The 15,607-nt window shown below is 37.4% G+C and overlaps 1 protein-coding gene across 1 annotated transcript in view; it reads left to right on the top strand.

Annotated features, from left to right (window-relative positions):
* Positions 1–15,607, top strand: part of LOC133845199 (uncharacterized) — a 73,528-nt gene that overhangs the window by 45,732 nt on the left and 12,189 nt on the right. Inside the window, 5 exon segments of the mRNA XM_062279588.1 lie at positions 291–442; positions 1,233–1,289; positions 7,806–7,930; positions 8,012–8,167; positions 11,291–11,704. Of these exon segments, the coding sequence (XP_062135572.1) occupies positions 291–442; positions 1,233–1,289; positions 7,806–7,930; positions 8,012–8,167; positions 11,291–11,704 (904 nt within the window).

Genomic DNA, 15,607 nt, shown 5'->3' with positions numbered 1-15,607 from the left:
ATATTTAACATTTGCCTCTAAATTGCGTATACGTAATACGTATACGTATGCATGTAATTATGCCATAACGAGCTTGTTTCGCTCTCTCTCTCAATTTATTCGTCTTTCTGCCTCGCTTCTGTGAGTTGCTCTAATGACTGTAATTATAGTGCAACGTGAGACGTTTAAACATCGACTGGGTCAATTGCTTTTGGCCAAATGTATGTGTGTGTGTGTGTGTCTGGAAATTTGCAACTGCGCCTAACTAACTTTTCATTTAATTTCTCTTTCTCGTCTCTTTATATTTGCAGAAGGAGTTATTCGTTAGCAAAGTTGAGCCAACTTCGCCGCGAAACGAACGCAAATTTTCCGCTGCCACAGCGCCATCGATGAAAACAAAGTGGCTGAAAGCATTTAAGAGCCTAAAGCCGGCGGGTTCTGGTTCAGCACAACAATCAGATAGGTGAGTTTTAACAACCAATGCTTCTGCTCCCCCCTTCCCCTGCCATCCAAACACGTTCCGGCAATTTTCCGACCCCAAACCCCATTTATGTATCTATCCGTTATATGTATATCTTATGTGTATAAGCCTCCCACACACACATTTCCCCATTTAAGCCAAACAAACAAAATACCATAGCAAAAAATACTCTGCACATTATACAGTTGGCGTCGAACGGCAGCACGACGCAGAAAAGCGTCGGAAAATCGCTGGAAAATAGTCGGCAGCAGTTGAGGAAAAAAACTGCTACAAATGAAGCGCAGCAGCATTTTAATATGGCTAAAAGCCGCGAAAAATATGCCATGAAGAAGCCGAAAATTTTGGTCTGAACGACTGGCAGCAAATAGAACATTTTGCAAATCCACTTTTCCGCATTCCCGCAGTTTATGCAACAATTCAAATTTTTCGACTGCACTTTGCCGTTAAGTAATTTAATCACTGTGAAATGGAAATAAAAAACGGAAAAGCATAAACTGCAGCCTTTGAGTTGAATTCTGTGGTTACACAACCGCACAACTCTGCGCCTCGTCCTCCTTTTGAAAACATCCTCTCACCTGACCACAGTCCATACCATAAAAATATGAATGTTAAGTTTAGTTAAGGCAAAAACTTTTGAGCTTATGATGAGTGAGCTGCATTTACTAATGTTACACTTACTTCTTTCCCATAACATCTTGTGATATCTTTTCATTTCGTTTTGATTAACATTCGATACATTGAATTAAACAATACGTATTTAACGATCGATCAGCCAACAACCCCGACAAAATCAAATGTACCACGCTGTATCGACCGTGTTGACCTTGAGGTAACCAAAATTAATCAAGCAAACTACAAAAAAAAAAAATACAAAATACAAATTAACTCAATTCATTCTTTTGCTTTTAATGTAATCGAACATAAACTCTAAATGAAATTTCAACTAAATTACAAAAATCAATTAAACATTTTGCTTTTGCTTAGCGCTTGACAAACAAATAAATATTCGCTGTAAATGTTGCACGCAAACGTAGAAAACTCCTCCCCAAATATTAGAACTAGCAATGACAATTGAATTGTAAACTGAAAACTGAAAACTGCACTAAAGCAGCCAACAAAGTGTTCAAAATGAAATTCATTTAATTTATTTTGATTGATATACATTTTGTATTCGAATTGTTTTTATTTTTAATATCATTTTGTATATTTGTGCTAACCATAAAATGCACCTGCGCCTGCTGCACCATCGATCACAATTCGTTTTGTTCGCAAATCAATTAAAATTGAACTAAAACAAAACAATGTTAGATAACTGCTGCCAACAAAACTGCAAAACAAACTTGGCCAGAAATTGTTGCCAACTAAAAAAACTATAAATAAAAAAAGTGAAAAAAAGAAAAGCGTCTGCTTCACTGTGTCCATATGTGTCCTACACATTTGGGCCAGTAAATTTAACTTGGCGCCGAGTGAAAACATTGAAAAATATGCGAAAAATTGCTGGCTATAAATTTCGCCTCGACTTGCCTCGCCATAGACACCCGCATATCGAACAGGCTGCCAGATAAATTGCATTGGCATTGGGCATTGCATCCTCCTCACTTGCATCCCAGTGTCGCATTCGCATTCGCAGTCGCAGTCGCATTCGCTTTTACATCCGCTTCGAATTGGCTACCGTTTATGGTATTCCCATTGGGCCAATGCCGACAACATTTTTTTCTGTTTGTTTTTGGTTTCTTTTGTGCTATTTTTGGTAGCATTCGCCAACTATACTTAATACCATGCCGACAGCTTGCGCTGCAAACGATGATAAATCGAAAATCTTCTCGGCTTAGAGCGAGATAGATACAGATAGATAGATATATATGGTTGAAGAGCGAGATGGGTAATGATAACTCGTCAGCTTGCTATGGAATTATGGCCAGACTGCGGCGGCAGCTGTGGCGATGGCGACACATTTGCAATTTTTGTTGCAGCTCTTTTACATTCATCAACTCCCCGACATGTTTATCAGTGCTTTTTTTTGTGGTGCGGAGTACTGCGACCCTTAAAGTCAAATCAAACACCACTGCAATGGCCAACAAACAATTTAATATAAACATTTGCAAACGTGACAAGAAAATCACACAGTTCCAACTTTTCTTATATTGCAAAAGTTTTCGCATTGCGCTCCAAAATTACTAATGCGACCCCTTGGCCGCTATCCGTTGTTTTTTTTTTTGTATTTTTGATGTTTTTATTTTGCCAACTCTGCGCTCTGCGGGTTTATTTTTCTCCATTTTTGTATTTGGCACAGCCAAAAAAGTTTCGCTTGTGCATTAATGAAAAATTTATAATTATTTTCATGACCCTTCATTTTTTTTTTTTTGTGTGCTTTGGTTTGATAAATAGAAAAACATGCATTTTGCTAGAATCCCGCAACTCCTACGCAAGCATACTTACTTCCCCAAATGTACATTGAATCACCATGAATATATAACTCTACATATAATAATCACATACATAATTAGAGCTTAGTACCTTGTAAACATACGCATAATACTTATATAGTATAATTTATAAATATATAGTATAATAAACTCTTTACTCTGTAAGTGTATTTATTTGTATATAAAATCGTACACATACTAAATAGCATATTAAACTAAGTTCTACAACTACAATATGTACAGTATGTGTTATAATAATATTTAATCTGGAAGAAATATAACTATGTCTAGCATATAAAATATATTTTTTTTCCCACACACATTTTTCACTGCAATAATTCGGGGAAATCTTATCAGAAGCAGTTGAGATAGAAAATCTTTATTTGCTAACGAGGATCATAGCCAATTTGTTACATATTTAGTATGTCTGCAATATAAAGTATTTATATGTTTGATTGATCTACTTCACACATAAATTGCATTGCAATATTTTAAGGGAAATCTTGTTAGTCTGTTAAATCACATATAAATTGCTATCTCTTGAGATAGAACAACTTTATTTGCTAGCGAGAATTATTGCCAATTTGTGTACCTATTTAATATGTCTGGCTTATAAAGAATATGCATTTTTGACTTTTGATCATATATAAATTGCATAACAAGAAATCAAGGGAAATATTTCTGTTAAATCCAGCTATTCAATGCTATGTATATAGAAACTTCATTTGCTAGACAATTTGTTTTCACATTTAATATAAAATAAGTCTATGAATGTATATTTATCCACATGACATATATTTTTCGTACCAATAATTCTCAATAGATTCAAAGAAAAGCTTGTTAGTCACCTGGTAAATGACTTATGTATTTGCTCAGCAATATAAATTGCGAAATCTTCGTTATGCAACTCAATTTTAATAGAGACAAATGAAAGTTTGTATATTTTTGTTCGAACATTTCTTAAATCTGCATATTTTACGTATGGGAATTTATTGACAAAGTCGAACGACAACAATTTTCTCTTTTTGTTTAGATGTATAAACCGAAATATGTGTAGGACAGCTGTTTGATATTTAGAGCATACACAAATCAATTTAATTTTATATTAAAATATTAACATTTTTGTGGTACATAAATTTTTGTAGCTTCCAGCATCTGTCTAATTTAGTTTATGTTTATGTATAACAAAAACAAAAAACGCCAAAAGCATTTTTTTTTGGCAATGGACTGTGTAGAAGAGAGATATCAATTAATATATAATATTTAATAATAATTAATTATATTTAGCTAGGCTTATGGTTCATTAAAATAATTAGTAAATTCAAATATTTAAAGCTAGAAAAATTATATTTTGTAGAAAATGTTGCGCCTTTTCTTAACGGTTTGTGTGTGTGTGTGTTTGTGTGATGAATGAAACCAAGTGTAATTATTTTCACTTGAAAAGGTAGAAGAACAATGTGAAAATTTGTATATTTTGCACACATCTGTAACAACTTTATAAGCCAACGTGCTGAACTGAACTGAATTGCTGTCTGTCTCTCTGTCCGTCTGTCTGTCTGTTTGTTTGTTTGTTTGTTTGTTATTGTGCACAATATAAGCCACTTACAAACAATAAGCGTCGAGAGTTGGCCCACTTCCATTACCACTTGTCAAGGATGTTCTCGTCCTCAGCCCGGGTCTTCACCCCGCTCTCGACTCGTCGCTGCCCGCTGTGAACAATTGCAGCATTGTCTGCCAGTATTGTCTCTCTTGCGTTCCCATCGCCTGTATGTCTGTCTCTCCATCCATCTGTCCAGCCATTTGGCTGTATATTTTTCTGGTAAATAAAACAGAGCCAAAAAGGAAAAATCACCAGCAACAGCAGCAGCAACAGCAGCATCATCAGTAACAGCAGCAACATCAGCAAGGGCAACAGAATAAAAATAACAACAATTTGGTTATGTTCGGGGGCAAATGCTATGCATATAAATATGACATCAAATTATTGAGATACACGAGAAATGCTTTTATAACACAAAATATAAGAGTATATTCCGATTATAATGAAAATTTGCAGTTGCCCCCATTTTCAGAGTTGACTGAAAGCAAATGCAACTGCAAGCAAGCTGCAAAAAAGTTGAAGGGATAAAAGCAAACAGAAACAACAAAAACGAAAACCACGGAAATGTGTTAACAAAGAATGAATTAAATACGCATTTGTTGCCATTATATTCTTGTATTTTTCGATTTAAATTTCCCTCACGTTCGTAATCAGATAGAATAAATACGCTGATTCGTCAAAAGTTCTCTAGTTCCATGTACATATAATAAAATAGAATCTATCTACTATGCTCAATTCTGATTGACTGATTCTCTAAAAAAAAGACAAAAAAAAAAATATATCCGAATTCTGAACTTACTCAAATTAAAAAAAGTAAGCAAAATTGATAAATATGTTTCAATACTAATCTTGAATCTTGAATTTATCTAGACCACAACTTTACTTATACATTTTATGGATCCTATAACCCAAGAATTTTTAGAAATGATTATTCTTATTTTCTGGAATGACTTTTAAAGCAGGAAGCATAAGTGAAGTTTATATTTTTCGATATCCCACTTGAATCCTAAAATTATTTATAAGGATAACTATTTCACATACTAATTTCATTCATATGATAGCCTTACAAATATTAGAAAAAATAATTATTCACAAGACTCTCGATGAAAGAATATTCAATCGTTAAATATAGTAATTACATAGAACTGTTCTCCGATAACTCTAGAACTATTGAAAATGAGTTTTTATATTGACTTGGGTATTAAAGAAAAAAGAAATACAAAATGAAGAATTTTTTAATATATTTATCTAAATCTCTAACTTGAGTTGAAAGATTATACGAGGGCTGCTATTTAAGTTTCTGGCCTAATAATGAAAATGCGAATATTTATCCAAAAAAATGGATTTATTGTTTGTCATAGTATTCTCCAGCAAGATTTATATACTTTTGAATGCGCTCAACCCAATTGTCGAAGCACTTTTTCCACTCTGATTGAGGCACCTCCAAAACATGGTTTTTGAACACTTTAACAGCACTTTCTGACATTGAAAATCGATGACCACGCCTTTTTTCCTTGATGTACGGGAATAAAAAGAAGTCATTGGGTGCCAAGTTAGGGCTGTACGGCGGATGACCTATAAATTCCACGTTTTGACCGGAAAAAAAGGCGCGGGTTTGAGCTGGTGTGTGAGAGTTCGTGTTGTCATGGTGCAGAATGATCCATCTTTTCTTGTTCGTTTTTCGAAATTCTTCAAGGATTTCAGGCAAACAAATTGTGGTGTACCACTCAGAATTGACCGTCCTACATTGCTCAAGCGAAACTGTCGTCACATGACCAGTTTTACTGAAGAAACAGGCGACCATTTGCTGAATAGTGCTTCCTCCACGAACAAGATTCGTTGGATTTGGCTCGTCTTCAAAGACCCACACGGTCGATTGCTGTTTTGTTTTGTGCTCATAACCATATATCCATGAATCGTCACCTGTGACGATCTTATAAATGTCTTTTGAAGCACAGGGAATGTATTTTTTTCAAAATTTCTTTGAACCAATTCACACAAGCCTTTTTTTGAGCAATTGTCAAATTGTGCGGGATCCAACGAGAACAATTCTTTTTTACGACCAGGTGTTTATGCAATATCGAATGTATTCTGGTGGAAGAAATGTCAAAGGATGCCTCTATCTCACGATATGTCACATGACGATCTAGCATTATCAGTTCACGCACGGCATCAATGTTTTCTGGCACAACGTCTGTTTTTTGGACGACCTTCACAACCTTCGTCTTCCAGCGAGCATCGGCCACGATAGAATCCATTAAATCAGTTTTTCACAGGGCTATAGGATGGCACATCATCGCCTTACAAAGATTTAAGTTCATCGGTGCACTCTTGTCGTAATAATCCAAGTCGAAAGTTGTGAAAAATTATTGCTCGAAAGTGTTCACGAGTTAATTCGATTTTTCTGCCGAGGTAAGTTTTTGATTAATCGTTTATCGATATCAAACGTGGTCACACATAAAAAAGTTGTATGGAGCTTTTATCGATAAAAGTCCAAACTTTCTTTGGGAAGTAGCCAATTGGTCATAATATGGCTAGAAGTGACCTAGGCCAGAAACTTAAATAGCAGCCCTCGTAATTAACAAATTAATGTATTACAACACATGTTTTCCCTGGAAGAAATACAATTTCCAAAAATACTTTTATTTCATATACCTTTCCAAACTGATCAAACTTTGAATTTAAATATGATAGAGTATTTGATGGAAATGAACTAAATTGAATGTTCGCTGTCTATACAAATAAATTTACATATGCGAAATGTTGAACACATGTTTATTGTATGGAATTTAAACAAGAGTCCTGTGATTAATGTTCATTTGGCATTGTGCGTTTCCATTGTTTGCTGTTGTCATTGTGCATATTTATTTAATGTATTTATTACATGGAATCTATATACATACATATATTCGTATTTATGTACATACAATGCCCATCCCATCTGTAAAATGCAAAATTACACTTTATTGTGTACATATGTTGTTATGAGCAGATTTATATAGACATATATAAACATTATTGTATTGTGGTTGACACAATAATTACATTTTGGTGAATGGTAAATGGTAAATGGTGAACACAAAGCGAATGCAAAGCAAAAGGCGCAACATTTGACACACTTTTTTGTGATTGGATTGGATTGAATTGGATTCAAAATGAACTCGATCTCTCGTATATACTCGTATATTTTAGTTGTATAATTTTCTGTGTGTCTTATTTAGACAGACACGACCAAAGTGAGTGTCACAGACAAAGAGAGAGAGAGAAAGGGAGAGTGAAACAGTGATGTCTGATATTATGTCTATTGCACTCTTCACAGGCGTAATGGTGCCTCGAATGCCCCATCGGAGTCGCTGCGTCCCAATCTGGATGGCAGCCATCATTTGCAGGAGTACACGTACAAGAAGATAACGGCCTGTGATGTCTGCTCGCAAATTCTGAGAGGTGCGTATACTTAATATGCTGGTCGAGCTTAACGGGTTTAACGGGACACATATTCATCTTCGTCATTGTCTTCGTCTGCAGGTCACACTCGTCAGGGGCTGCGGTGTCGCATCTGCAAGCTGAATGCCCATGGCGATTGTGCCCCAAATTTGCCACGTTGCCAGCCCAAACAGAAGCTGTTGCGTCGCCAGAAGAGCACTTCGGAGCTGGAGAATCGTGTTGATATCGAGGAAGAAAGTGAGTATCCTTTGCGCCCACTCGCATTTCTCGGCGCTCTTCTCTTATAACTTTAGCTCATCACGCGCTTCCCCACCCCCAAACAAAAAAAAACAAACAACAAACCCTCAACAAAAACTAACAACAATAACACTTGCAAAAATATACTCGTACTTCGTATGCTTGCCATTTACGTGAAAGCCAGAATTAACATATATGTATAACCAAAAGGGGACCGATGCGATGGCGATTCGCCTCCTTGTGTACTGTATAACATTAACGACCCACCCAAAGGTGCCATGGGTTTTTAGCACCTATTTTGTAACTCCAAGTCTTATACTTACTCTTATTCGTGCTCCAACTCCGACGCTTGCATAAGAAAGCAGCTCAACCCTAACAAAAAACCCTTTCGAGTGTTTAAGCTAAAAACTGGAATTACATTTACCTTGAATTTTCTTTTAATTTTTGTTCTCTTTGTTTATGTTGTTTTCCGTTTTTTTTCTTGTTGTTGAGTTTTTCTGTTTGGGGGAACAACTGCAAGCTGTCGATGCATTTGCATGGCCAAAACCAAAAACCAAAAACAATTTGATGTCCTGCTCGAGAAATGGTTCGTGGTGTGTGTTCTCCTGGCCAAATGTGAAGTGTGTGTTTTGTGTGTATCTCACCACCCCCAAAAAACCTGGGCATAACCCATTACCTGGTTATTTCCAACCGATTGCATGCCACGTCCGAACCAAAAACCAGCACATTTCAGTAGCTAGTCGCACTCGAGTCGAGTCGAGAGTCGATTTGAACTGAACTGAACTGAAGCTGAGCTGAGTTGACAGCTGTCAAATTGTCGAGTAAGAGTAGAACGCATCCTGCGAATATTGATTTGACCGGGTTTTGCTCTCTCTCTCTCTCTCCTCTCTCTATGTGTGTGTTTGTGCTGTTCAAAACCCATTCAAGGAGCGAAGGGCTTCAGTTGATTTCCACAATGGATTTATGGCACTCGTGGGACTAACTGATTGCGTCATTTCTGATTTCTGCCACAATTCGCAACATTTCAACAAGATATCTGATCTTTTTTTGTGTTATATTTTTTTATATTTCCCTCGTTTTTTCATTGTGTTGCTTTTTTTATTAGCGTTGCATTTATTCTGTTTCGGTTTTTTTTTCGTTGTTGTCAAATGGATTCATTGTATTCGGTTTGTTGTAGATGATTTGTGGCGAGAATAACGAGGACTCTCTGTCCACTTAACTTATAATTGAACTGTAGCAAACTAGGCAAATCTTCACGTATACGTAATTTTTTTGATATACTATGTAGAAGTACAATTTAATTGGGGTTCAGTCATAAATATATTTCGTTGCCATTACATTACAAGCGACAAAACTGAGGCAAGTACACAGCTCGAGTTAAGCAATGAGCGAGTTGAAAATATTTGTTAATTATGTCTAATCGATAGTAGATGAAAGTTTTACAAGGCTGTTGATACTGATGACTTTTTGTCAGTATAAAGTTTAGTTGGAGAAGAGCCAACAAAAGTAGTTTAAGAATGCATAAGAATTAATGGAATAAAATTCCATTTTATTCAATCAATATATGCTCTCTCTTGCTTCACTCGAGCTGCTTACTTAGCTGCAACATAAATAAATAAAAAGCAAAAACAAAAATTTTAGTTTCAACACCCGTCAACAAAAATACTCAATAAATGTAAAATATAAAATCCTTTTCCCCCCTAACAACACACATAAATGAATAACCGAACAAACGAATATGAAAACGAATACGAATCGAATTGAATATCGAAACATAAAACCACATAAAGCATCGCCACAGGAGTCCGTGGCGGCCGATGAGCAAAATCAAAGCGCAAATCTGTTGAATGTGCCCAATACGAAATTCCGTCAAAAGACGCCAATCATCAATCGCATTGCGCAACTAGGTACCGAATGTACATATAATACTACTATACTATATATATAGTATATTATCATACTTATATTGTATGCGCAAATGATACTCGATTGCCATGCGCTTGAATTTTGTGTTCATTTATCTTTACACTCTTTGGTTTCGAATTTTTTAACGTTTTATGAGTTTTTACATATTAATCGGTTATTGCAATGATTGATTGTTGCGCTTTGATTCACCTACTACTAATTAGCGAGACAAGAATGAAACAATTTAACCAACCAAAAAAAACAAATTTAATATAATTATAATACTATTTGAAAACAAGCTACGCAAATTAACACAAGCAAAATCCATTCAAAACAAAATACACACAAACAGCAGGGAAAATCGGTAGAGAAAAACACATCAATTCATATTGAAAATCGCAGCTGAACAATAAGATTGCGTAGTGGAGCATGTGCTATAGCTGTCATTAAGTATATCTTATTGCCACCAACAAAATGAAAACAACAACAACAACAACGAAAACAAACCACACATTGTATTATCAAAATTCGGTATTGAAAGTCCTTTCTTTTGAGTCATCATTTAGCTATCATCAAATATATAATGTTGTGGCTCAATCGTCGTCATCTTTTAGCGTTCGATTCCCATCTTGATGTCGCTAGAGTTCTAGCTCACCCAAAAAAAAAAGGCAAAAAACAAAACTATAAATCAAATTGAGTAAATTTTGATACTTGATTAACATAACATTTAATTAGTAGCCGTACTTAAGTATAATCGAAATCGAAATACAAACACACTCAGACACAAGCACATACATTCACATTGAGCATACTTCTCCCCGGCCCCCTATCGATAAGACGCCCCCCTCCACCCCCAGCGAACGCCCTCTCACAACATTTGATAATAATCGAAAGCGATCAACCACTTGCTAAATTTAACTAATGCACTTCAAAAATGCACATCATCGAATCGCAAATCGTTTTGAAATTGAACCAAAAACCAAACCAAAATCAAAAATCGAAATCGAAAATCAAAAATCAAATCACCACTTGGCCAACCACTGTTCACGCCCACGTCCACGCCCACGCCCACCACCAACAAAACAATGGCAACTAATCAACTGCTACGGCACCCAAAAAAAAAAATGACAAAAAATTGACAAACAGAAATTACCGACATCGATCAAATTTATCGTGTGCTGAAACAAGCCGGCGAACTCAAATCCGGGCATCTTCCAGCCGGCGACAAATCCATCCAGATGCAGGGCAAAACATTGGACAACGTTGGAGTCTCAGTCGGAGTAGGAGGAGCGGGAGCTCCGTCGGCCAGCAGCAGCATTGCGCTGCCGCTGCAGCCACTGAGCGGCAACGAGCGGCCACCAGCGCCGGAAATTCCCATTGTGAATGTGCCGACACACGACACGACACAGCTGGATCAACTGTCGCATCCACATCAGCAGCAGCATCCACAGCAGCAGCAGCAGCAACGAAGTCTGGCTTCAGTGGCACAGGCGGCAGCGGTGCGAGCGGGCCGCGGGGTGCGTCCCCCGCCTGTGGCAATGCCCATACTGGGCGTGCAACTGCAACAACAGGAGCTGCAACAGCAACGTGGCGGTCTGCCGGTGCCCACACAAGATATCTCTAGTAGCTCAGGTCCGCAAAAAAAAAACAAAACAAAAAACAAAAGCAACAAAAAAATAATTGCAACAAAGTAGCTTGTTGTTACTTCTATCTCTCTCTCTCTATATCTATCTCTATCTCTCTCTCTCTCTCTGTCTCTCCAACTATTTCTATCTGACTCTGCTCATCATTTCATAAATTCTATCTCTTGTTTTACTTTTTCTTTCATTTTTTAGTTGCAGTTCCTTTGACATTTTTATGGTTTGTAGCTTTGGTTTCACATTTCTCGTTAACCTTGCTCTCTTTCCCTCTCTATCTATGGTTCCTTTCTCTCTCTCTCTCTCTGTTTCTCTTGGTTTCGTACACGACATTCATCCTGTGCCGTAGTAGCATTAAATCAATCAATCAATCAATCAAGTCAACATTTTCTACCATTTCGTTTCGTTGAACTTCAAATTCAACTTTAAGTAAATACTTGAGCGCAAAAGTTGAAAGTATGTTAACCACACCCCCCGCACACACACACACACACACGTTCACTCACACATACGCAAGCATATATTATACTATACTTAGTCATACTCTCACAGTCAGTCAATCAATGAGTTCAAGTCGTGCCCTTCAAGTCCTTTAAATATGCTCCTCTATTTCACCTCTCTCTCTCTGTCTGTCTCGCTCGCTCTCTCTGCTAAATGCTGTTACTGCACTTGTAGCGCATCCCCTTACACACACACACACACTTAGACACACACATAGAGACACTCATATTTATAACTAGTATATTTATATTATATATTTAATTGCATAATCTATTTGAAAGTACATTTTCGATTGCCATTGCGCATACGCCCCGTTGCTTCGCCTTGCCATTGTTGCTAACGCTCCTCCGCTTGCGATTTTAGACCAACACACACACCTAGACACACACACACACATACAGATATGTAGCCATGCATTTTGCGTAACAAAAATATCACAAATGCTTTTTGCTTAGAGACTGTCAAACTGTAGCATTAGCTTAGTTCATTTTAACTAGCGTTAGCCTTAGCTAATAACTATATTATCTATATACTACATATAAATATATATATTTGGTATTTAGTTGTATTTTGTATATGCTAATCATACCTTTTCATTTTCCCACACACACACATACACTTTGACACACGAACACTGACACACTGATGTCAATATCTAAATTAATAATTAACTTAATTAAAACTTTGTTGTAAGCTCTTCAACTAAAAAGTAATTACATGCTTAAATAGGTCATTTATTAAATATATTACAATATATATATGCATCTATTTGACTTATTGCTTATTTGAGTGAGTGTGTGAGTGTGAGTGCGAGTGCAAATGTGAGTGTGTGAGTGCGCTGTGAATAACTTTGCTGAGCTTTTCGAGTGCTCAAACCAATTTCTCCTCCTCTCTTTGTGTATCTATTACTGTGACCCAAATAACAATTGAATTACGCAGCTGTCGACACAACAAATACTCAATACACTTTCCAAAATTTAAACTATATTCTAAGCAGTGTATGCGGCTTAGTCGGTGTCTGCCCTTTGCAAGTGCATACAATATCAAAAGCAACCATGCAAGAATGATTTTCAATTGAAAAGCGACGCAGCGAGCTGGCAACACAAAATTGTACACACACCCCAACCCTTTCTCCTTCCCCTTTCTCCTTTCTCATTCTCTTGCCCTCGCTTGCTTTGCTCCCTTGGAGAGCGATCAGATTTAATGGCAATGCCTATTTGCAATCTGTCGCACTCGAGTGCATTTGCTTTTGCCGCAAAGCGCTGTTCGGCCTCCCATGATTAGCGACAACTTCATCACTTGCAACATGCCAAATGCCAGCGGCAAGGCAACCTTGCAACCTTGCAACCGCCACACTAACTGCAGCATTCCCTCTGTGGCTGCTGCCTGCCAATTAAGCAAAAGTGTGTGTGCTGCTTATTTGCAGCTGATGTTGCAACCTTCGTTGTTATTGTTGCGCCACACACATATTGCTGCAGATAATATTTTATGGTTTGCTGGCCAAACTGGTAACTGGCAATTGGCAATTGGATAATTTGCCAATATGTTTATAATTGCCACGCACACACAATTGATCTGAGATTATTGTACGCTGACTTCTCTGGGCTGATTACGTACTCATAATATGAATTTATGGCCTCCCGAAATTAGCAGAAACCCAAAAACACACACGAAACACGAAACACACGTTATTTGATTTATTGATTGTGCAACAATTCGAAATTAACACACAACAAAATGTTTTCTCGTGTCCATCTTTTTGCCAACTTTTGTTTCGCTTGCCTAAACCAAAAAAAAATATAAATCAAATTTCAAAACTAAACAAAAATAAACACTTCAACAACAATGAACGAAGATCAACGTTATGCTGCGCCTTATGCGCCGGTCTCGAACATGTCCAGCTCAGCGTACATCAGCAGCGGCTTTGGCATTAACTACTACACAGCCAGCGCACTGCAACAGCAACAGTTACAACTACAACAGCAGCAACAGCAATTGACCGCAGCAACAGTCGGTTATCAACAACAGCAACCGCAGCAGCAGCTGCAATCGTCGCCAGCACATCAGCAACAGCAACAGCAGCAAACCGGCGTGTATCTGCAAAATGATTCGGGAATGCGACGTCGATTGTTTGCCGGATTTCGTCCGTTGTCCGGGTTTGGACGGATGCGGCAACAGCGCTCGTCACAGCAGCAACATCGCTCCATATCATTGCCAGAAAGTAATTACGTGACATACAATCTTCATCAACATCAGCAACAACAACAGCAATCAACAACAACAACAGACCAACAACTAAAACAACACTACTACTACTTTTATCACCATCACCATCACTATCCACACGAAACAACACCTTCTTCTTCTACTTCTCCTGCTGCTTGCAACCGCACGAAACGTGCAACACGTTCCGTCAACGATTTGTGCGGCAACTATTCGTTTGATTCTGTTGCAGCACCACCAATCTCAACAACATCAACAACAACAACATCAACAACAACAACTACTACTACAACAACAATTACAACTTCATCTTCAACAACAACTACAACAACAACAACAACAATGAACCGTTCTTTTTGGAATTGTACTGCATTTTATTCCAATTGGATGTTTTTATAGCTGTTTAGTGTCGCATCTCTTAAATGTTGTGTGTGTGTGTGTGTGTTTCAGTATGTCTGTACGTGTGTGTGCTGCGTTGGTGTGTGCGTGTGTATTTGTGTGTGTGTTAAATGTATAGCTTAAGTGCACCCCCGCTGTCTCCTCTTATTCCCAACCCCCCTGCGCAATATTACTTTACTTTAATTTGAAGCGAGACAACAAAACTTGGCTTAAACAATACCCCCAACACGCCAATTAGTCTTAACCCAGTTTACACTTCAGGCAAACGGCTCATTTCCGGCTCGGCAGCAACAGCAACAGCAACAAAGCGCCTGCCACATTGGCATAATTTGTATACATGGCCAAGAGAGAGCGCGAGCGAAAGTGCGCGCAAGTTGCAAAGCAACTAAAGAAGCAACTTGCAACGGCTGTTGCCGTGTAAATTGCGCACCATTGTCAGCTTTTGTGCCATGCTAAAGAAGGAACGACAAAAAAAAACGACTGGCAAAACAAGCATCAAATGCTTTCTTCGGCATGCCGAATAAGAAATACGCTTGCAACCGGACTTTGTACTTAATACTGTACACCTTTGCGTATACTTAATATGCACATTCGAAGGCAGCTTGACAAATCTTTGTAGGCATATTAAAATAAGTCATTCCAAATGTAGATATTCGTAAATAAATCTTCTATCAATTTTCTTCTGCATTTATTTATAGTTGTTTTAAAAGATATAATTAATTATGTTATTAGATATATTATAGATTTAATTAAGAATTACATAGTGCAATAGTGA

Source organism: Drosophila sulfurigaster, chromosome 3 (assembly GCF_023558435.1).
Source record: "Drosophila sulfurigaster albostrigata strain 15112-1811.04 chromosome 3, ASM2355843v2, whole genome shotgun sequence".
Classification (NCBI taxonomy): domain Eukaryota; kingdom Metazoa; phylum Arthropoda; class Insecta; order Diptera; family Drosophilidae; genus Drosophila; species Drosophila sulfurigaster.
This window is presented reverse-complemented; position numbering and strand designations above follow the sequence as displayed.